The 24,820-nt window shown below is 30.8% G+C and overlaps 2 protein-coding genes across 3 annotated transcripts; both read left to right on the forward strand.

The window, feature by feature from the left end:
* The first annotated feature begins 1,227 nt into the window (after window positions 1-1,227).
* On the forward strand, window positions 1,228-2,768 carry LOC134715205 (zinc transporter ZIP1-like). Its single transcript, XM_063577238.1, has one exon. It carries the CDS (start codon window positions 1,331-1,333, stop codon window positions 2,501-2,503), a length of 1,173 nt encoding a protein of 390 aa, XP_063433308.1. The 5' UTR covers window positions 1,228-1,330; the 3' UTR covers window positions 2,504-2,768.
* Window positions 2,769-8,611: 5,843 nt separating this feature from the next.
* Window positions 8,612-23,190, forward strand: LOC134715206 (guanine nucleotide-binding protein subunit beta-5-like). Of its 2 annotated transcripts, none has more exons than XM_063577239.1 (10): window positions 8,612-8,757; window positions 9,642-9,778; window positions 10,324-10,365; window positions 11,479-11,555; window positions 12,074-12,200; window positions 13,738-13,881; window positions 14,992-15,132; window positions 17,102-17,198; window positions 18,047-18,213; window positions 19,677-23,190. In XM_063577239.1, the coding sequence occupies exons 1-10, from the start codon at window positions 8,637-8,639 to the stop codon at window positions 19,686-19,688; spliced, it is 1,065 nt and encodes a 354-aa protein (XP_063433309.1). In that variant the 5' UTR covers window positions 8,612-8,636; the 3' UTR covers window positions 19,689-23,190. The 2 variants fall into 2 exon arrangements, with proteins under 2 accessions (XP_063433309.1, XP_063433310.1); XM_063577240.1 differs by lacking the exon at window positions 19,677-23,190 and adding an exon at window positions 19,531-19,562.
* Window positions 23,191-24,820: the final 1,630 nt, after the last annotated feature.

The raw sequence follows: 24,820 nt of genomic DNA on the forward strand, positions 1-24,820 counted from the left end.
TCGAGGCAAAAATGCATAGCCAATGTGCTGTGCGACCGCATGTCAATCGTTGGAGGTCTAAGTAGACCACCTAGCAATGTAAGTTTTGGTTATCTTTTATTTGTTGATTACTACGAGTATCTCATTGGTGTTTAGCTATATATTTGGAAATATAGATATATATTATCGGATTTCTAGCGTGGAGAAACAATTATAAATTCATTTTCTACGTTTGAAAATGCATGTACCAAGCCAGGAATATGACAGTTGTTGTCCATTCGTTTGTATGTTTTTATCATTTGATTTTGCCATTTGATTGTTTATTTTTTTTTTTATAAGGACTTTTTGTTTTGAATTTTCCTCGGATTTTAGTATTTTTGTGATTTTACTTTTCATATTTTACTGAGAAAAATCTATTTCAAACAAATACGTGTCATAAAGATACTATTGTGGTCGATATTTCGTCCATTTGTACTTAATAAAAATATGTATCTGTTTATCTGGACCAATATCATTAAAATTCATATATATAGATATGAGAATATGTGGCGGTAACGAAATCAGTGATCGATATTTTAATTAGATTGTTATGTATAAAAAGAAAAAGATGATAGATGTCTAAAAGAGGGGAGAACGATACCAGAGCGACAGTCAAACTCATAAATCGAAAATAAACTGACAACTCCTGGCTAAAAATAAAAGAAGACAAACAAACAATAGAACACATGATAAAAGTCTCCCTACCTATTCTGAAAAGCATTTTCAAGAGGAATAATCAGACTTGTTGAATAGCAGTATACTGTTGTTGCCTTTCTTTATCTGTGAACACTGTGAACCGATTTTAACCCAAACAATAATGAAACCCTACGCATAAAAAGGGATGTTTTTCCATTTTCCAAACCTTCAAAGAGAAGAACATTTTGCTTTCACTCTTCAGATTCATTGTATAAATCACGATATAAAATTTCCTGAAGTCAAATTTATTGTTTTTGGATTGTGAGTTTTAATATCCCTTCCTCTCTTTTACTGCATATTTTGTATCAACTAACAGTTTCCTAGTGAAATATTACGTAACTGCAAACTGTTCGATGATCAGTCAATTCGGTTAATACACAAATGCTACCAGGAACGTGTAATACCTATCGAATTATTAATTACTATGGTTTGTAATCCCTAGGCTATAAACGTTCATAGCATTCATCAAAAAGTGTCAAGTTTTTAAAAAAATATAAAAGTCATACTGTAAAACATCACGTCAAACGCAATACACAAAATTATCCACGAAAATTTCGACAAGACCGGATATAAAATGAAATATGTTGTATTTGAGGATACTGGTTTCTTGTAAACAATGACATTGACACCGAAGATAGTTTCGTGTTGCAGTCTATTTATTGTTACGTTTTTCTTCGGAGTTCTGTCATGTGGAATTATTCGGTTGATGAAAAGGCGAATGCCAAAATCTACATCACATCAGAAGTACATAGGCTGGATGAACTGTTTTGCTGGTGGGGTCTTCTTTGGTACTACTTTCCTACATTTGATGCCAGAATCAATAGCGGAGATAAAATTGGGAATAGATATGGAATACCCAATTGCTGAAATTTTGATATCTGCTGGATTTTTTCTCGTTTTATTTCTAGAACATTTATTTGGATTATGTTTCGCATCTTGCAGAGGTAAATCTTTGTTGGGTGATAAAAACAAATTATTCGATGACGGGAAATTGAAAGAGAACGAATATGAAATAAGTGAACTAAAAACTTCTCCGAAACCAAATATTCCCGCCAGAAATCCTGAGCAACATCCTATCAATGGACATTTAGGTCAAACAAATTGTACTTATTCTTCAAACGAGACGTTTCCTGTTGTAGAACTAACTACCAGTATTTCAGATTTGAATAGTGATGATATCCAATCAAAATCTATAGATCAACCGGAAATTACTGAAACAACTGACGTCATTGATGATGGTCGTGTTTCAAGTTTTAATGGAAGAAGTTTTAGCGAACACGAGTACGAAGACATTGATGGAACCGAAAATGGTTCTGAGGAGGGTAAAGTGTCCGTTTTTCGAATCACAGTATTAATTATTGCCCTTTCTCTTCATATGATATTTGAAGGCCTTGCTTTAGGCCTGCAGGACACCGTACCAGCAGTATGGACTCTACTCATAGTAATATCTGTTCACAAATGTATTATGGCAGCAAGCGTAGGTCTCCAACTCAATGACGTCATGAAAAAAATGAAACAAATTATGTTGTGCTTGTTCTTCTTCTCGTTAGTTACTCCTCTTGGTATTGTGATTGGAGTTCTTGTCAACGATCTATCGTCAACAGAAAATATTGTTTCGGCCATTTTAGAATGTATTGCAACAGGATCGTTTTTATATGTGACGTTTTTTGAGATTCTTCAACGAGAATTCAACGAACATCACAACATGATAAAAGTATTGATTACTTTCGCTGGGTTTTGTGTATCAGCTGGAGCTAAACTATTAGAGACATATTTCCATAAGGATTAAACAAAATGTAGTGAAAAGAATATTTTCATTGCTGGAAAAAAATCTGAAAAATACAAAACTATCCATCAAAATACAAAAGCTGGGATTACTGAGTCCAATGTAAATATTATAAAGTCATAAATAATACCAAGTACTTATTCATAGTATTAAGAATCAGGCAGCAATTTGTTATTTATAATGCATAATAATATATCTGTCCGAATCGATGTTACACGTATTGACTTATAGCATCCCTTGATAGAAGTAAATGATTTTTATCAGTTCACTTTGGGTTTTTTATTTATTTATTTTTTATTTATTTTCAAAACCTTGTCTATTTTGGGTTCGTAAACCTTTGCAATTACTTCGCGTACGTCGTAAACTTTTTCATAAGGTGTATAATAAAACCCATGCCGCTTGGAAATCCTAATAACTCCAAGCACTAAGCAACATTGTATGCTTTCTATGAACATCGTTAAACACACCAATATGACGTCCTGGAGCCGGGTTTCACAAAAAAAAGCTTACGACTAGGAGTGATCGTTAGTAAACTGATTTCGTCATAACAAAAGACCAATCTTAGTCGTACGTTTTATTGTGTGACCGACTCCTGATATATATACAACTGTACAAACATTTGTGTGTATTGTTTTTGTCCTTTGTATCAATCTGATGGGTTAAATCCTCTCCAAGTTTAGTTTTTGAAATAGTTCGTTCTTATGTTGTGCTGTTAAACCACTGTCTAGGTTTCTTAATAGTTTGCGAACCCCACACAAGTTTAACCCCACCATATTCGGAATGTGTCTGTAATTGGGTGGTTTTCTTTTGTTGCTACATGTGTATCGTATTTGTTTTAGCTAAGTGTTGTATACAGTTTTTTCTTCAGTGTTTTGTGCTCTAATCATATATAATCACGTCACATTTCGTATGTGCCAATTGAAGGGTCTGTAATGCAGCGCTTGTCGTTTGTTGCTGTACAACATTTTGTTTTTCGTTTATTGTTTTGAACATATACATGTATCATGCTGTTAGTTTTGCTCGTTTGAACATTTCCATTTGTCATGTCGTGGCCTTTTATGCAGTGAAAAAATAAAGAAGTAAGTTATATGGACTTTAAGAAATTGTTTGAAAACATTAATTTCTGAATGTAACAAAATTAATAATGATATCTGGTATTTAAGTTTAGCCTCCGGCAGTTGTAAAACACATCACCTCACATACTTGTAAACAACTTAAATTTATTTACAACATTCCTTTAATGAAAGCTGCTAAACGGCAATTGTGAATAGTGTCTTTCAATTGCATGTCGTATTATGGAGTGAATATCCGTTTCAGATATGATGTATCCTTGGACAAACTTGTATGCTTTAAGACGTACTGTAATGTAGTTGAAAGATAAGAATCCCAGTTACATAAATGAGAAATTATGTATTAGTTGGTGTCTTACTGACGTTACCAAATATATATCTTTATCCATACATAAATTCATTACTTCCACAATATTAAAAATTGCAAGGACGCGAATCTTGAAATAATTTAACAAAGAGTGCATGATCTTCGATTTACCTCCATGTAAGTTTTGTTTAAAAAAATGATTAAACAGCCTTAAGCTATTGTTATTGTACATATAAGTTTTCTCGTAGAACATTCGTTGGAAGGGAGGCAACGATTTACGAGTGTCTAATAACGAGTGATTGAGGTCAACTGTACTGAAATTCGCGTGTTATTTTATTTTATGAGTATGCATGTGGCCATGAATTGTTTTAGGGTCTTTGAACTGGGGATAAAAAAATCAACATAGCAACGTTTATAATCTTAAATATTCAAAAAATGATGTGGTATGATTGCCAATGAGACAACTCTCCACAAGAGACCAAAATGACACAGAAATTAACAACTATAGTTCACCGTACGGCCTTCGACAATGAGCAAATGTCCATACCGCATAGTCAGCTATAAAAGGCCCCAAAATGACAATGTAAAACAATTTAAACGAGAAAACTAACGGCCTTATTTACATAAAAGAAAAATAACGAAAAACAAATATGAAACACATAAACAAACGACAACCACTGATTACGGGCTCCCGCCTAGGGGCAGTCACATACATACATAATGTGGCGGGGTTAAACATGTAAGCGGTATCCCAACCCTTCCCTAACCTGGGACAGTGGTATCACAGTACAACATAAGAACAAACTATAAAAATCAGCTAAAAAGGCTTTACTCATCAGATGGACAAAAATACAAGTGGACGTGGCCGGGTACTTGTACATCCCAACAACAAAAAGACACTAGGAACAGATGTGAGACTACTCGTAGTTAACTGACAGCTAGTTCAAAGCCACAACAACTAATAAAAAAACATGCATCTAAGACTAGATTATCAATCCGTACAACATCCAATGGATTTAATGTAAAGACGTCTTAAACAAAGGATGGTTACAATCAGATGAAACACATTCAAACCAGTCAGAAATTTGATTTTTACAAAATAAGAACAAACGAAAAAAACTCAACCCCAATCTTAACAGCAACACGAACCAATAAAGAATAGAACGAAAATCACATTGTAGTTACATTCTTAAATGATTCACACGGGTGTATAGAGTTGACGGTACTAGAGGCCTTTTAAAATATCGAGAATAAAGGAGGTTATATAGTTACTGGTTTATATTTTTATTCTGATTATCGCGTCTAAAAAACATTTTCCGTTTTATAATTTTCGTTCGTCAGATTCAGAGCAGAGAACGTTTGAAGAAAGTTAATAGGCATATAATAACCCACAGAATGGTAATAAACTGACATAGTAATCGTACTTAACAACTTGGGACTTCATCAGATTAAAGGCTTTAATTCACAAATTATTTCCTTGCAAGAAGAATCTTATAGAACAGAAAACTAATGAGAATAAATGATACTCGTGAATACAGAAAATCGTTGAAATAGTAGATTAAGAACATCTTCTTTAAATAAATCGCACAGTTCTACAACTGAAAATATGTTATTGTGATTCGTACAGGATTTAGAAACTAAATCCGTCTTATATGAATACTAGTAGATGGCTTTTAACAATGATATTGTAAATGTAAGCAAATGTATAATATCATTTACTTTAGCTGACCAGTCACAATTGTAGATGTATGTAAATGTAATCAATATCAGTGCGCACGAAAAGTATTTTTTGAATTAACTTATTGGTGTTCGTATGATGTCCAATTGAATTATAACATTGGATCTTAAAAAAGTTGAAAATTATTTTTTTCTTGCAAGGGAAATGTCATTTTCTCTTCAAATGTAAATATTCAATATTATGTCATCAGATTCATCACTTAAAGTCAGTTATGTGCGTTGTATGTATTTTTTAACCAAATGATATGCCCCAATTATTTTTTTTCCGTTTTGACTCCTTCCCTTAGAGTATGCAAACATTTTTACTGTATTTGATTTGCACAACATAAGTAGTACATGTGTTTTTCTGTGTCTAGCCCTAGTAGTCACACAGTTTTAAAATAATTAAAATTCGCAAAGTCTTATCTTGCGTTGTCCTAGTATGTCTGTACGCACATATGTTTCCAAGTCTAGAACAGATATTTCTATAAGAGGGGTCAAAAGTAAAATAACAAAAATACTGAAATCCGAAGAAAAATCAACATGGAACGTCCCAAATCAATTGTCAAATTCAATTGATAAAACACATCAAAAATGGAAAACAACAGTCTAATTTCTGATTTGGTACAGTCATTCTCAAATGTAGAAAATGGTGGATTGAACCTGGTTTTATAGCGCTAAACTTCTCACTTGTATTATGACAGTCGCATCAAATTCCTTTATATTTATAACGATACGTGAACAAAACAGACATACTAGATAAAATTGTCAAAATATGGATACAGCCATCAATACTGTGTCACAATCTCAATCAGTACAAAACAAACAAATATACAACAAAGAAGCACAAAACACAAAAATAAAACATACAACTAAACAAGGCACATGCATTACTACTTATATGTGTATTTAAAATCAACACAAATGACTGCATAGAAAAAGACTTCTGATCAACAAGGCATCTTCTTCTGAAATAAAAAAAAACCGGATTCTTTAAACAAAATCACATCAGATTTCAAATGTTTTTTTATCAGTTGGAGTTTCGAGTCTCCAACTAAGTGCTAGATATCTAACTTAAAAAAAGACACTACATTTCACTGAGGTTGTTAACATTCATATTTTGACATTGTTAGTTCGCGTATATCCAAACATGAAAGTTACATATTGACTTTATTCAAACAGAGCTCTGCTGGTAAATAATAAATACTAATTAATCGTCTTTATCCCTGTCTTATAAGTACTTCTGTGGTTCAATATATAAAGTAATACATTCCTAAATATCAATAAGGTTGCATAAAACATAGAGGAGGCCCTTAGGTTTATTGGTTCGTGTTCAGTTTGGTAAAAAAACAGATAGAGAGAGAAAGGCTGCAATATAGCATTTGAAATATATATCTGAAAGTTCAATCTCTTTAATTAAAAAAAAATGCGAAAAAAAGAAGACTCTGTTCTTACCTTAAAAATAGCGGTATATATCAACCGACCTCCATACACTTAAGTTCTTTGTTCACTCTTTTAATTTCTTTACAATCAAAATATATAGTGTCTTTTTCTGCTATAAAATCGGTTGTTTCAATTATAGGATGACAAGCAAAGAAAGACAATTAACTTATTATTTCATGAATATAATCGGCCGAGAAGGTATTGTTATTTGGGGAAATGTTAAACAAAAAGCTTATTGTGCTAAGACATATATGCGTGGAAAATATACGTAAAAATATAGGATTGTTGATAATTAAGTCTAAGATGCATATTTTTGCTATTATTAGTTGTTATCGTTCAATGATTTTTTTGTAGGCTGTTAGTTTTTTCGTTTGAAATGTTTAGCATTGGTCATTTCGGGGACTTTTATGGGCTTTGATCATTTTTGAAGGCCGTACGGTGACCTATAGTTTGTGTTAATTTATGTGTCATTTGGTCTCTTGTGAAGAGTTGCCTCATTGGCAATCATTCCATATCTACCTTTTATCTATCATTCTAAAATATATAATTAAAATGTACGATCTTTAGAGGCTCGCTCAGTGGTTTTATTCGCACAAACTCTGATTTTTTTTTATATTGAAAGTTTCTATAGCAACAAGTATTCCAGCATGGCAATTTTTAAACGATATTTCACATTATTTTGTGTAATTTTTTCCTAAGGTCAAATGAATGAGTTGAATTGTTCCACGGCGTAAAATCCAAAAATATTACAAATATATAAAATGTATAAAATGAATTTTCAGAATCAACACTCAGTCGAAAGTATTCATCGGGTGTCTTCTGTCATTTTGGATTATAAAACAGCTTAACAAGATCGGTCCTGGGCCTTTCATTTAATGTCATTAGTTGTATTATTACGACTAAAACTTTTGGCTGTAATCCGATTACTCATGCAATATTTTTATTTTTTAAAGGAATGTTCAGTAAATTTATGTATTTTGTTTTGTAGCAAGAAAAAAAGTCCCATGACTCCGTTTTTCGTACATTCTCTGAAAGCAAATTATAAGAGTTATATTCTTTTCTGATACTACTATAACACATGGTATAGGCATCTTCTACTTTTAATCACTATTAAAAACACAGGCCCTTGTCTCAAAAAATATTTTTCCTATCATACTTTAATGTATAAACAGGCAGTTGTCTCTGATTTTTTTCAAATGTATATATATGATTTTTTATCTGAGACAACTTGCCTGTGTTTTTTTAATAGTATTCTCAGATTTTTTTATTTTACCAAGGATTTGTAAAGTAAGATAAATACTTGATTTTACAACTTTTCGTCAAGTTTTAATCCTAGTCACACAAATTTCGTGATATTTATTTACTACAACTATGACAACATAATTTTTATCTTTTTTTGTTTAAATCTATAATTTTACCTGATCTCAATAAGTTATATTAAATGCTTATAGTAATTCCTGTAATCAACCGAAATAATATCCCTTTAGAAAGATTGATTACTCCTTTGTTGAGCCCCATACTTTGTAAACAGTATTCCGAATATCAATAACTTCCGTTTCGCAGAATTTCTCTAGATTTATCTTATTATCAATTACAGAAAATGGCCTGTGAAGGAAATTTGCGAGTTGACAATCAAGAAACCATTGAATGTCTGCAAAGAGAGGCTGAATCTCTGAAAAAGAAATTAGAGGATGAAAAGGCAAAGCTTAGTGATGTCTTAAGTGCGTATAAACTGGTGTTACAAATAAGTTAAAACTAAATTATTCACACGACTTCCTCATTCAATAAATTTATTTTTCTGTCAATACCTTTCAGCTTTGGCACATAAACTAAGCAACTACACTGGTCAATGACAAGTTACTGTCACCTTAGATTGAACTGTTGCTTAATGTCAAGCTACAGTATATGGTATAGATTTTGGTTATATGCAACTTTTGTCTTTTTGGACATCAAACATAAACAGGTTGGGGACAACTCACCAAATAGGGAACTGGTACCTTGAATGACTGAATTTGACATTGTCATTCACTCATAATCCGAATAACACCAATGGGGAAAACATGTAGTTCTTCATTTGTCGAGTTTGTCAAACCTGATAAGATTGAGAAAAAAATACATTGTATTACAGTCCAATAGACAACTTTAGAGTTCTATGTTTTTCCTCCAAAAACTTCGGTTTTAGTGAACATCATTCGTGCGTTTAGGGGCATTGTCACTTCCGTCATAATGTTGAGCAAGTGGTTGGAAAACTATGATGCTATATTGCACAAATTATTCAGCAAATTTAATTCTAATAATTGTCAATCAGCACTGTTGTCATTCATGTCATTAGGGATTTGTGATTAAGTATATGTACCAACTGAACAAACATTATTTCTATATTATCCTGCACAATGACAATCACTATAGACACTTGATGAATGCTATTAGTGCAGGGATACAGGCGATCCCCTCTATCTGGTAAATGATTTGACTGTCACTAAGGAGGGTATTAGTGACTAGTTTTTTCTGTTGACATACAAACTCTTAAGTGGTCTATGGTTTTGGGCTTTGGTAACAACTCATGCATTGCCCTGATATAATGTCTTGAATATTTTCATTTAAGTGGGAGCAGCAACAGATAAAATACCAAAGATCGACAACTTTACCATGAAAATGAGGAAAATGTTAAAAGGTCATCATGGAAAAGTTTTATGTATGGACTGGTCAAGAGACAAGAGACACATTGTTAGCTCATCTCAGGTAAGCATTGATTTGAAAACGGACTCCTGGAGTGGGATTTTCTCTTTGTGTTTAGGACCCATTGGTGGCCTTCAGTTGTTTTCTGCTAATCTAAAGTAAGCATTGATATTTGAGTACATGTACATTTTGTAGCTCTCCAGTTTTATAAATGAATATATGCCCATGGATTCTCTATTCATATTTAAAGAAGTAATTATAAACATATATATATATGTACTATTTGTAAGCATGGTTTTAAGTCATGGAATTTTGTGAAAAAAAGTTTCTGTAGTTTCTAAATGAAAATAAAATCTTAGTTAAACATGAATCGATACAAATGTTTCATTATTTTTTAAATTTTATTGACAATATTTGTTTTCTTTTAAAAATATCAGTATGCTAGTCTGTACATGCTGAAGGGTCTGAAATAACAACATCCAATGAATGTTATTATAGAATAAGCACAAATCTATTTTTTTTACCTAGAAATATCTTTAACAAATCTTGAAATGTCAAATAAGCTTATACAAAAAGCACAATATCTTAGTGATATTATATCATTACAGGATGGTAAAATGTTGGTATGGGATGCATTCACAACTAATAAGGTAAATACAATATACAGTTATTATAGAAATGGTAGTTTAGATAAACTATCATTGTTACTTATATATTTGGATAAACATGTATATGATATATTGTATACGAAATGTTTTACAGAGCTAGACATGCACTAGTTTTAGATATATAATGTATTTAAATGTATTTTTTTTGTAGTCATAATTTTTATAACATGTCATTTTGGTCTTTTGTGGATCAAGTGGATAGTTTTCTCATTGGCAATCATACCACATCTTCTTTTTTATATGACAAGATTATCATTGTAACTTACATTCATGACATTTTGATGTCTACCATCAGGCATGTCCATTTGAGTACTATTTTACATGTAACTAAACACATAAACTTGCCAATTAATTTTATATATGTACTCTGAAATCAAATAGATAGGGATATCGTCAATTGTATAAATTATTATGCCAATGGTGTAGGTGGTACAAAAATGCATACTGCAATACCCTGGAATTGTCTATCCTTTTATATGTAACAAGCTTCAGTATATTGGAATGATTTTATCTTTATTTGAAACTTTGTTTAACTTCCTCAGCTTCAGTATATTGGAATGATTTTATCTTATTTGAAACTTTGTTTAACTTCCTCAGCTTCAGTATATTGGAATGATTTTATCTTATTTGAAACTTTGTTTAACTTCCTCAGCTTCAGTATATTGGAATGATTTTATCTTTATTTGAAACTTTGTTTAACTTCCTCAGCTTCAGTATATTGGAATGATTTTATCTTTATTTGAAACTTTGTTTAACTTCCTCAGCTTCAGTATATTGGAATGATTTTATCTTTATTTGAAACTTTGTTTAACTTCCTCAGCTTCAGTATATTGGAATGATTTTATCTTTATTTGAAACTTTGTTTAACTTCCTCAGCTTCAGTATATTGGAATGATTTTATCTTTATTTGAAACTTTGTTTATATGGTGAGTTGTATAATGTCAGAGATTTAAGATCCACCAGACATTCTTTTCTGCTTTTAAGATACTGTGAACTTTTATTATACCCTCTGGGAATGAAATATATGTTGAATGTTGATGTCTAAAAACTAGTGGGGTCTATTCTCATGATTCATAACTATTTTGTACATTTTAGGAACATGCAGTAACCATGCCAACAACATGGGTAATGGCCTGTTCATATGGACCTACTGGTGAAGTGGTAGCATGTGGGTAAGCATATATACATTTCTATAAAAGTGGATCATGTGAAAATAAAAAGTGAAAGGGTTTAGACCAAGACCAGCAAAAAAAGAGTGCCTTTAGTTTTTGAATATTTTTTTATTAAAGATTTTCATTTTGGAATGTGTCAATGATATTGCTCCTTTTAAATGGCATAACAACAACAACAATACTTAATTTTATGAGGGTTATCCAGTTAGCCGTATTACTAATCTTCCATGAGGCCCTTATCATAGAAAAAAGCATATTACATAAACATCACACACGTTAGTTTAAAAGTCACTTTAAATGATAATGTTTAGTACTTGTAACTGAAATGTTATGTAAAAATAAACATAACGCAATTTAATACTTAATATTTTTCAACTGGTTGATTTCATAAATGATGTTATTTTGTATTTGAAAGAACACCATTTGTTATATATTAAGAATTGTCCAGAATACATACAAGATTTCTTGAAATATGAATGGACAAAACAAAAAAGCATGAATTTTTATTTCTGTTTCAGGGGATTAGACAATAAATGTACGATCTATCCTCTGTCAATGGATGAAGATCCTTTAACAAAGAAGAGAGCTGTTGCCACACATACCAGTTACCTATCCTGCTGTACATTTACAAGTTCAGATAAACAGGTATAGAGCATATGTACACATGTGTAAGAGATAAATTTGTCCTGGTAAAATATGTCTGGGCGGACACGTATAACTAGTAGAAAAAATCCATGGTTACAAAATTTACTGGTATTTTTTTACCGATGTTAGTAATTTATGTCCCCAGACTAATTTTCCTAAGAAATCATGTCCATGTCAATAATATTGCCAAGTAAAATGTCAGACCTTTATTTTAAAAGATAAATATAAATGTTATGTTTCAATATTCTGTTTTAGAGTTGTGTTATAATATATCAATACTATTGATGTCCTCAGACTATTTTTCCTAGGAAAATCGTGTCCATGTCAATAATTTTCCTAGGTTACTAAAATCATCAATGATCTTTATTTTAAAATATCAATATAAAGTTTATGTTTCAATATTAGTTATAGAGTTATGTATTAATATTTTATTAAAATCTATGTCCCAACACTTTTTTTTCCTAGAACATCATGTCCATGTCATCAACATTCCTTGGTTATAACGCCACTTTCCTTTATTTTAAAAGGGAAAAAAAAACAAAAAACTTTCAAATCTTAACTAAAAATATGATCTGTTTTTATTTTCAATAATTGTTATAATATGATAAAAAATAACTAGTATAACGTCTTAGGAAAAGTCTCAGACATATTTTACTACCTATGGACTTATTTTCCTAGGAAAATGTGTCCTGGGACTTCGTAGTAATAATAGTTTTTAGCTGAAGAAAAAAAAAACGTTCTGTTTCTCATACTGTCAATTAAAAATAAAACAATGAAATTGGCCAGAAATAATGATTTGAAGCTAAGTTCAGATAAGAAAAAAATATATTGTTTTGAGATAGTCGAAGCAGGATAATTTTTATTTATTTTTACAATCAGCAATACGAAATTCTAGAAAAAATATATCAGTCTATCCAGAAACAAAAAATATTAAGAGGCCTTACAATAGAAAAAAATTAAATAAACTTAGAATCAGGCATGTATTGTACTGTTCACATTCACTTTAGAATGACAATGCTTAGAATTTTGTTTCACTGATGCCAAAAAGTATTTTGATACTGGTAATGTCATTGGACGTTAGATGAAATCATTTTGTAAGCTACTTTATTTATTTGATTCATTTGCACAGTTTCATTCATAGATTTTCTTAAAAAAAAACTTGACTCTAATCTGAAAATGAAAAATTTCCCACTAAAGTATAGTATCTGAAGAGCGTGATTCTTATCTAAAAAACACATTGTCTTCTCAGTACTTGGACCAGAGACCTATGTCTTACAAGATAGTGCTATGAACTTCTGTGCTAAAGAAGAACTTCACCTGCTCAACCACTTACAGTTGACTATGTATCTACTATTCAACGAGAGCAATCCTGTCAAAGTACTATATGAGCTTTTGCCATAGTCCTCTAATGTAAAACTAAGGTATGATTTCCAATGAGATTGCCATGATAACAAATGTACAGGATCTAAACATGTGTTAGACTGATGATTTATCTCAAATATACAATATTAATACAATTCTAATGACCCTATTATAGATATTGACAGGAAGTGGTGACAGTACATGTGCATTGTGGGATGTAGAAAGTGGTCAGCTGATTCAAAGTTTCCATGGTCATGCAGGAGATGTTATGAGTATTGATTTGTCACCTTCTGAAACTGGAAATTTGTTTGTTTCCGGGGTAACTATTGTTTATGAAAGAATAAAGACTTATTTTTTCCAAAAAAAAAGAAGTAAATGAAAAATGAACAGACATTGTACTTCATTGACAGAACAAGACATTCTACATTTTTAAACGTACTTCATCGACAGAACAAGACATTCTACATTTTAAAACATAGAATGTCTTGTTCTGTCAATGAAGTATCTTTAATTTTATAACAATTTTTTTTTGATAAAATAAAAGGAGATGTTGAGAATACATCAATAAGAAAAAGAAAAAAAAACCATAATGTCAATATAGTCTTCAACAATGAGCAGCTATCTACACAATATGTCAAGTTCTAAATCTTCAATTGAATATGATAAAGATTGTGGTATTCTGTTGTTCATCCAATCATTTATGTGTCCCTCCTTACATTGTTTTAAAGCTAGAGAATGCTTCCATTAAATTTCATGAAACTTGTATGGAATATTTCAAGTGATTGATGAAGCTTTCTTTGTAAATTTATTTTTTATTTTGTCATCCAGAGTTTTAAATCTATCTTTTAAAGTAGTTACATTGAGGAAATTTTCACATATATATATATTGCACACTAAATCCAGTAAGCATTTGTCAATTGGCTTGAAATTTTACATTGTTCAATGTTGCAATTTCTTATTCAATTTTGATAATTTTCTGTTTTGTTGTTCCAGAATAATTGGACTATAACAGTCACTTTAAGTAAATTCTGTCCCTAAGCTGGACCCAGCTTGTATCAATTGACTGTTACAAATGTATTTTAAAGTTTAACATGAAAACGTTGTACCCTAAAAATGTTACTTCAGTCTGTTAAAACTATAGGTGAAATACTCAAGTTTCAGTATAGTAATGGAGAATTAATTGAATTTAGAGCATTAATACGCCACACAACATAGCTCTAAGGTTGTTTGAATTTATTCTTGTTGCACATCAAAAATAGTGTTTATAGAAGTATTTGTGCAAGTTCAACACTACCGGTATATATTTTATTTTCAGAGATTTATTCTTTTATAAGTCTGGGACTGAAATGTAATTTATTAATGACATGCAATAGTTTTTGTATTACAGATATAACATGATTTCATGATCTTAATATGGATTTATCTTTAGGGTTGTGATAAGGTTGCTATGGTTTGGGACATGAGGACTGGTGATTGTGTACAAGTATTTGAAGGTCACCAGTCAGACATTAACAGTGTAAGATTTTATCCCAGTGGTGATGCTTTTGCTACTGGATCTGATGACAGCACTGTAAGTTGAATATTCTTTGATAATTACATTAGATGTATGTTTCATTAAAATACGTTATTCTGATTGGCTAACTATGAATCTCGTGAGATTCCATAATCAATTGCATTACACAATGCAACTTTTCATTCATGATGACACGAGGTCGCACTATAAAGTGCACAGGTAAATGAAATAAAAACTTGATCAAAGGCGTCTTTTCATGATCCTATATGTAAAAATGTGATTATAAGTATTGAATGCTTTTTTGTAACAAAATGTACTTTGGTCAACGCTTTTACACCCCAATAAATTTACAAAAAGAGCATTCAATTCTTTAGTAAAACTTTTATATAAATCAGACACACCATTTTAAAACGTCTCCACTCACACACTGCACTCACCTTGTCCTTTTGGTCATCCATTCATTTAACACATATTTTCATCTCACTTTTCAAAGAAAGAAACTATCAAACAATATATAATTTGAATAATGATGAGGCAATTAATATATATAAGCACCAAAATACATGCATTCTGGTTTTGTCCTACTGACTTTTAATGAAATGTCTTTCATAGATAGACTCTATCAAGGTGTAATACCACCATTGATTTTTCCCTATTAGTCTTTGTTAACTTGGCACTTTAAAAAAAATTGTACTGTATTTACCTTTATTTCAACCAAAGAAATACTTTGCATGTATAAAGTTTAATCCTTTCCAGTGCTACAGTGAAAATTTCACACTATATTTCATTGCATATAAGAAAGTAACCATCACCGGAAGTAAACAACCCAATTTTTACACTGTTATTTACTGGTTACCTGCTTTGGTAACTATGTAACCTTAACGTTCCAAAATATTTGTTAAGACCATCAAATAAAAAAAGAATGATGCTTTCAGACACCCAAAATACATGTTTATGACTCAGAAAAATTTAAGTGCATGGAAATGCAGGGTTAATTTTCTACAACTGAAGGGAATATTTTTTATGCCCCACCTACGATAGTAGAGGGGCATTATGTTTTCTGGACTGTGCGTCCGTTCATCCGTCTGTTCGTCCGTTCGTCCATCTGTCCCGCTTCAGGTTAAAGTTTTTGGTCAAGGTAGTTTTTGATGAAGCTGAAGTCCAATCAACTTGAAACTTTGTACATATGTTCCTTATGATATGATCTTTCTAATTTTAAAGACAAATTAAAATTTTGACCCCAATTTTACGGTCCACTGAACATAGAAAATGAAAGTGTGAGTTTCAGGTTAAACTTTTTGGTCAAGGTAGTTTTTGATAAAGTTGAAGACCAATCAACTTGAAACTTAGTACACATGTTACCTATGATATGATCTTTCTAGTTTTAATGCCTATCTATATTTTTTACCAATTTTCACGGTCCATTGAACATGGAAAATGATAGTGCAAATGGGGCATCCGTGTACTTTGGACACATTCTTGTTTAGGCCTACTTTCGTATACAACGGGATGTGACGTACCATGATTTGGTGGTATTACACCTTAACACACTGTATGTTAAATTTTATATGTGTTAGGCCTACTTTCGTATACAACCGGATGTGACGTACCATGATTTGGTGGTATTACACCTCAACACACTGTATGTTAAATTTTATATTTCGGAACAGTTCTCAATAAAACGAATTGTATTAAGTTTTACTTCTAAAATTATATGTAGCCGACATGAGCAGTTAGTTGTTGAAGCTAGTTAATGAAGAAATAGCTACCATGAAGAAACTTTTTATTTGTTTGTAACCAATGAACTTGTGATTAACATCAGAGTATTATTTATCATTTGATGAGCAGACTTAGAATGATCATTAAAAAAGACAGCCTGGTGTTTTTTGTGGGTTTTTTTTTTGCTTTAGTTTACATTTCAGTGTCATCTATTTAGAGTTGTGAGAGCAATACATCTACAATGTAACACTTTGTAAACTAATATCAAAGCACTGTAATGTAACTTTGTAATTATTTTACATTTCAGTGTCGGTTATTTGACCTTAGGGCCGATAGAGAGGTTAACTGTTACCAGAAAGAAAGTTTAATATTTGGTTGTAACTCTGTAGATTTCTCTGTTAGTGGTAAGTCAAATACCAATACAACATGTACAAATATCAACATTTAAAAACATATTTTTGAGATAACAGACAAGACTATTAGAAGTTTAAAGAAAAACCAAAATATCCACTTGCCATCTTTTCATATAACTATCCATAAAAGAGATAAAAACATTTATAATTTGTCTTAAATCCAGAACTTTCATTTCATGTTTCCATCCCCAACAGTTTGGCCAACTCCTAGTAGGAGTGTGATATTTTAGCAAAAATTCAAACAAAATTTTCTATACAGAATGAAAGAAAATATATGTCAGTATAACCTCTGTACACCCTAAAAATAGTCAACTAATCAAGTGAGTCAAATTTAGCTATGAAGAAATGAACCTAATCATACAAAGATCTTGTGATGAATATCTCCTTTTTATGCCCCACCTACGATAGTAGAGGGGCATTATGTTTTATGGTGCATGCATGCGTCCGTCCTGCTTCAGGTTCAAGTTTTTGGTCAAGATAGTTTTTGATGAAGTTGATGTCCAATCGACTTCAAACTTAGTACACATGTTCCCTATGATATGATCTTTTTAATTTTAATGCCAAATTAGAGTTTTTAACTCGATGTCACGGTCCACTGAACATAGAAAATGATAGTGTGTGTGGGGCATTCATGTACTTGGGACACCTTCTTGTTTATACTTTTTGGTATAAATAGCATACTATTTATTCCTCTAGTGACCTGTTTAATAAATTTTGTTGATGTGTCACCTGATTTATCTTCATAGATGTTCAAGCTGTTTCTTGAAATCATGTAAAATTATTGATCACCTTCTGTTTGTTATATGTTTGACTACAATACATTTTTGTTTTATTTATAGGTCGTCTTTTGTTTGGAGGCTACAATGACTACACAGTAAATATATGGGATGTCTTAAAAGGAAACAGGGTGTCAATATTATATGCACATGAAAACAGAGTAAGCTGTCTTGGTGTGTCACCAGATGGCACTGCTCTCTGTACAGGAAGCTGGGACTATACTCTGAAGGTACAAATATAAATAGAAATAATTTTAAAAAAAATATCCTAACCTTCAATGTTATGCTGTCAAAGTTTCTGTAGGCTAAATAATGTCAAAGAATACATTGCTGTACCTATCACAGACAATAAATGAAAATGAATGAGGAACTATTGATGGATCTAGATTTTAAGATGTCAACCATGATAAAATGTGTGTATAATGGGAAGGAAAGGGACAACCATGAAATAGCTGTGTTACTTGTTTCCTAAGATATCCATAGATGCCAACCATTACGATTTTTCCGTAGTTTTTCTGATTTTGCGATAAAAACTATGCTATTACGGTCAAAGTCGAATAGTTACGGATTTCCAATCATTGCCTTTCAATTTTGTAAAATGCGGATTTATATCATAACTTTTCCGTCCTGGTCAAATATTTAGAAAACATCAATGTAATGCTTCCGGTTTCTCGGGGGTTATCAACCTATTGTTGGGAACTAACTGACTTCCGAAGAGGCAAACTTGAATTTTATGAAGTAGCTTTTCTCCTTTCTCTACTTCTTGACAAAACGAAAATGTATGAGTCAAGAACATCTGAACAATTAATGAATGGAATACATACTCTGACAACATGTTGAACGACAAATTTTAGTGCACATCATTTTGCAACCACTCGTCAGTAATTTTTATTGGTAAATGCAAGTTTATGAATGATTATTGAAAACTTTTCAAAATTACAGAAAATTTGATAGTTTGTTACTGTTTGTGTCAAAAGGGGTTGGCACCTATGGATATCATTGGAAATTTTTATGGCAAAACAGGGTATTTGGGTATTTTTAAGAAGGAGGGGTATATTTTATCTATTGTACAACTGTATAAGACAGCATTACACAAACCAACCTATGAAACTTGTGAAATCTTATAAATATTTCACAAACTGCTACAAAAAGGGAATATACAATAGATTTTCTGAAGCAAGAAAGAGATATCAGTGCAGTAACAGCCGATTTCATTGAGTGTGTAGCTAAATTAATATCTTTGGAGAGCTTGCTTGTTAGCTGAACTGTGAAGTCATAATAAGGTAAGGTATACTACCCACCTTTCGAAGTAGCCTAGTCCTGTAGACAGATATATTGGTTATCAGTCAGACTAGTCTATTCTTAAAGGAAGGTAGTTTACCTTACCTAATAAAGACTTCATGGTTCAGCTAGCAAGCAAGCTAACCAAAGATATTTCCTTTAGCTACACACTCAATGAAATGGGCTGTAATATATTTCATAAAACTTATATCGAATCTTCATTATAAAACACAAAAAATCAGATCACAATGCATTCTTCAATACAGATATGGGCCTAGACCATCCATACTAACCATATTTCATGTTATACACAATGTTTTATATGTATATTGGAATGTATAATGTTATACAAGTGGTGAGACTTTAATAAAATAATGAATCTATCATGAATCTATCAAATTCTACATTACAGATATGGGCCTAGACTATCCATACTAACCACCAGATGTTCAAGATCTAACAAAGTATCACTGAATACAAGACCAAGAATATAACTTTTTAAAAAGTATAAATACACAACATGAACAAATTGTTTTTCTTCTGTCTCTTAGTACATTAATCTTTTCTGTCTCTTAGTACGTTAAATTGTTTTTTAGTTTTGTCATGAATTATGCATGTAACAATTGATGCAACAATAAGGGTACTGTAAATTCAGAAGTTATTTTGTACATTTACTAATGCAATTTTATATAATAGAAAAAAATTAGATATCAATTGGCCCGAGAACACAGTTATTTCGTAGTGCATTTCTTTTAGACAATAAATTCAAATTAAAAAAATCGCACCTGCTCTTTCTCAAAAATATTTTTACAGTGTAGTGTACTACCAGTGAGACAAATAAAATCAAAATTATAGAAACTTCTACCTGCTCTAACTCAACATATTGACAATTTTGTGTTAAGGGGGTGTAAAATTCAGTTTGACAGCTTCAGACGTGATAAAAATTGACCTTTTAGAACTGGACCAAATCACTACTTAACATAAAGTTTCAGCACCCAAATTTTTTTGACATGTAATTACATCCCCCTACTTAATATTTCATGCATTTAATATAAAGAAATAAATTTGGAAAGTGTATAAAACAAAACATGCAAGTTATACACTGTTTACACTAGGGACTATATTCGTAGACAACGAAAACCAAAGGACGATAACTGTGTCCTTGGACCAATTATCACAATTTTAGAAAAAATCTGCATAAAGTCATATGTTTTAGAAATTAGAAAGAGAAATTGTATTATTGGTTTATTCACTCAGTCATATTTTCACATTAGTTAACAAATCTCCTAAATTTCTGAATTTACAGTACAAGTATTATATGCTATATAATCTTTCACTTTTTCAATCAACTTTACATTACACCATTATCATTTTTATATCCACAGTACATCAGTTTTATATTTCCTTTTAATACATGTACACATATTTTATGCTGGTGATATAAATACACACTTTGCCCCAAATAAGTATATTGAGTTATTAGAGTCCCCTTAAAGTGTATGTATGTTGATGTAATGACTTATCAAGGAATGCTACTTGTTTTACAGTTTTAGCCATTTAGAGAAATCATTTCTGGAATTTTATAAGAAGTTCTGGATGAGGTATACAGAAAAATTAACACTTTTTTTTTAAATTGAGAAAAAAGGTATTAAAAGAGAGAAAAATGGGGTGTTAAAGTATAAAGAAGAGGAAAAAGTGGGTAAAGAGAAATGACCTTAAAATTCAATAAGTACAAAAAAAACTTTAAATTTAAGGTTTTATTTGATATTAAATGTTATGCTAATTAGCTGAGTAAAAAGATTGTAAAACACAAGTAGCAGTAATGTTTTTGGTTAGATTCCATGTTTTCTCTCTGATATTTTAGATCTGAACTGTCTTTTTTCCCCCAATTTAGCATATTATGTATTGTATAATTTACATGCTGCATCATGTAATTTGTTATCAGATAAGATTATTAAAATTAAAAATGATAACTCATTAGATTTTAAAATAATATGAAAGAAAAAAAAGTACATATTGATTTTTATCCAAAAACAAACATTGTACAATAAGTTATCATTGCATAGGAAAAGATGATAGTTTATAGATTGTTATCCACATATTTATAATGTATTAATAACTAAAATTTAACTCCCCTGATTTATAGTATGACGCTAATAATTCAGCCAGCATCAGTCTTGTAGTGCTGAATAAATAGAATAATTTAGCCAGCATTAGTCTTGTAATGCTGAATAAATCAAATGTGTTAGTTATTTCATTGTTATCCATATTTTTTTTATCTGAATTCCTTTATTTATATTTTAGATATATTTATATATGTGTTTCTTATTATATATTTTATGTTTCTGCTGGCAGTAATTAGAATTAAATAATCATAATTGTTCAAAGAAAACAACATTATCAAATTTAAATAGTTAATGTTAAAAGAATTGTTGGTAATTGAAAACTTGAAGATTAGCTGATATACTTTATAAGAATTTTCAGTATACGCTAAATTTATCTTATTCTATAAAGTGTTATTCATTTCTGCTACAGTCACTTACACTTTCTTTTCACATATTTGCCATTCAAACAAAAAAAATAAAATGTTTTTAAAGGAAGATGAAAATGTCTTTAAATTTTCATTATGGTATGATTAAGAACAGAATATTATATTTTCATAGAATAAATCGTTCAAAGTTTATTACATTAAATGAAAAAAGAACGAAATTCATTATATTACTGTATTATTAATTAAAGTGCTAGTTAGTTGGCTTTATTGATGCCTACAAAAGAACTATAAAATTATACATCCATTAGATTGAATCTTGCATTTAAGGTGGTACCTAACACTTCAGGGAGATAACTCTGTAAAATCAGCTAAACGTTTTAATTACGTTGTGTTGTAAAGGGAATATAAAGCTTCTCAATGATCAAAATAGGTGTTTGTCAAACTGCTATATAACCAGTGTAATTTTTCTGACAAAACAGTTGGTTGAAAGTTTTTGAAATTTTTATATTTTTGTTAAAGGGTCAAAGTTAATACTTTGACAAAATTTTGTGAAAATTAAACGAGCCAAATTAATTTTAGTAAAAGTGTTGGGTACCACCTTAAACCACAAAAGTTATAAGATGATGGTTATCAAACTTATTGAATCCACAAAAACATGAAAGTACTCATAATACAAGAGGTGTGAATAGAGAGTTTCCTCCCCTTTATTGATCCATGCCATCTTTTATTTGCTTGTGTAAAATCATAGAGAAGACATACATTATAGAATTTCATTTCATTTTTAAAATTCTGTGACCTACCACTGAAAAAAGTAATTTTTACCTCATTAACAAGTTGTGTTTTGTCCCATTTTAATAAATTTTATTTAAACTATGTAATTCTATGTGCAATATATTATTTACCAAAAAAAAGTGTGCTCATTTTTACAACAACTGATCAAGAGGCTAAGAAACAAAATGAAGGTACATTGAAAATTTGAAATCACTGATTTCTAACAATTGTGAACAAATCTGTTTTAAAAGATTAAACAGGAAATGTCATTAAAGTGCTTTTATATGTATTTATTGCAATTTAAAGTGGCTACAATGTATTTAATGTTTAAACAGAACACCTTTTAACTAATTCAGATGCAAATAATTAAATACATGTACAGATATATTTTAGTTATATTGTTAAATATTTGCAAACTAATAATAATACACACAAAAAAAACATGTGTTGGTTACATTAATAAATCAGTTAATGACATTTGAATAGACAATATTGTTAATGAGTATATAAAGTATTTGTTTATGTATGTTATAGATATTTTTAACTATTTGTATAGAGTCAGTACCAACTGATGCAATATTTTGTTATTTTATTTCTAGTCGATGTTGTCTGTTATATAGATAATCCTTTTTGTATTATAAGATATACAATAAATATATAGATACGTGTTTTGTGTTACAAATTCAGCCAGAAAATAAAATGTACACATGAAAATAAAACTAACTCCATTAAACAATTACAATAAAATATGAATAATTAAAAACATGTTTATCAAAATTAAGACAATTACAAGACATTTTCAATGAGTTTGTTGATGATTACAACTAAATAATTCATTTATTTTCGCAAATACCAATTTTCATGGATTACAAAAATTTGAATTTTTGTAGATATTTGATCAGATGATTAAATTGAATCCACAGTAAATGATTATAAGAATTCTAAAATCATTGGGTCAGGCTGTTTGCAGCATCACTCTTTTGTTATCCTAATTCAGCAGGTGCTTAAGATTTAATACTTGCTTACAGTTTGCAAAATCGTATCATGCATTATGTGCCATTAAAAATGGCTGGACTATTGCCATCCATTGTACATGTATCTGTTGTTGTCGTCCTATAACTTTAAAATAATTCATCTCTGAAACCACTGCACAGATTTTAACCAAACTATATGATAAGGGAGCAACCATTAAACTTCAAATGGTTCTATAATTTATGTCAAACCTGCCTTTTTAGTTGCAGAAATCTTGACATAGGGATAGTGATCTGGCAGCGACTGCATTCGCTAATTTCTTAAAAGCTTTATATTTTAAAAGGTGGAGGACTTGGATGGGGGTCTCATTGGGGGGTTCCGATCCCGGATCTCACTTTCTATTTTATCAGATTCCCATATATCCCGCTTACACTATGTACGTAAGCAATTCTCATTTTTTTGTAATTACCCTGGTCCCGCAAGACCTCATTTCCCGATTTCACGCCACAATAATTTGACTTTCATGTATCACGGTTACAAAAAATCAGCAATCCGGCGTCAAGCTTAGACCCCAATGAGACCCACATGGATGCTTCATTCTCTGTATAAAGATGACTTGTGTTATGAAGTTTCCGTTTGTCATATGTCAACTGTCCTTGACCTCATTTTCACGGTTCAGACTTTTTGAGAAAAAAAAAATAAATTTAATGTTAATTTCTTTTTTATTATGAGTATAAGGATAACTATATTTAGTATGTGCGTACCTTGCAAGGTCATCATGCCTGTCAGACAGTTTTCATTTGACTTTGACCTCATTTCATGAATCAGTGAACAAGGCTGTCTTCTTGGTCAAGTCTATATATCAGATACTATAAGCAATAGGACTACAATATTTGGTCTATGGAATGATTGTAAGGTGTACATGTCCAACTGGCAGATGTCAACTGACCTTGACCTCATTTTCAAGGTTCAGTGGTCCAAATTAAGTGTATGTGGTTTGTTTTATTTTTGCAATGATAGGTGCAATAGGTCAACTTTATTTGGTGAATCAAAATATTTTCTAATGTATTTGTCAATGACCTTGACCTCATTTTCACTGTTCAATGAGCAGTGTTAAGCTTTTGTGTTTTTGTCTGTTTTTCTTAAACAATAAGAAATAGGTAAACTATAGTTGCATGGATGGATTGTAATGTGTATATGTCTGTATGGCAGTCTATCTGACATTGACCTCGTTTTTATGGTTCATTTGTCAATGTTAAGTTTTCATGGTTAAGTTTGATTCTTATATACTTTTAATAAAATTGAGAATGGAAATGGGGAAT

Source organism: Mytilus trossulus, chromosome 4 (genome assembly GCF_036588685.1).
Source record: "Mytilus trossulus isolate FHL-02 chromosome 4, PNRI_Mtr1.1.1.hap1, whole genome shotgun sequence".
In the NCBI taxonomy this organism is placed as follows: domain Eukaryota; kingdom Metazoa; phylum Mollusca; class Bivalvia; order Mytilida; family Mytilidae; genus Mytilus; species Mytilus trossulus.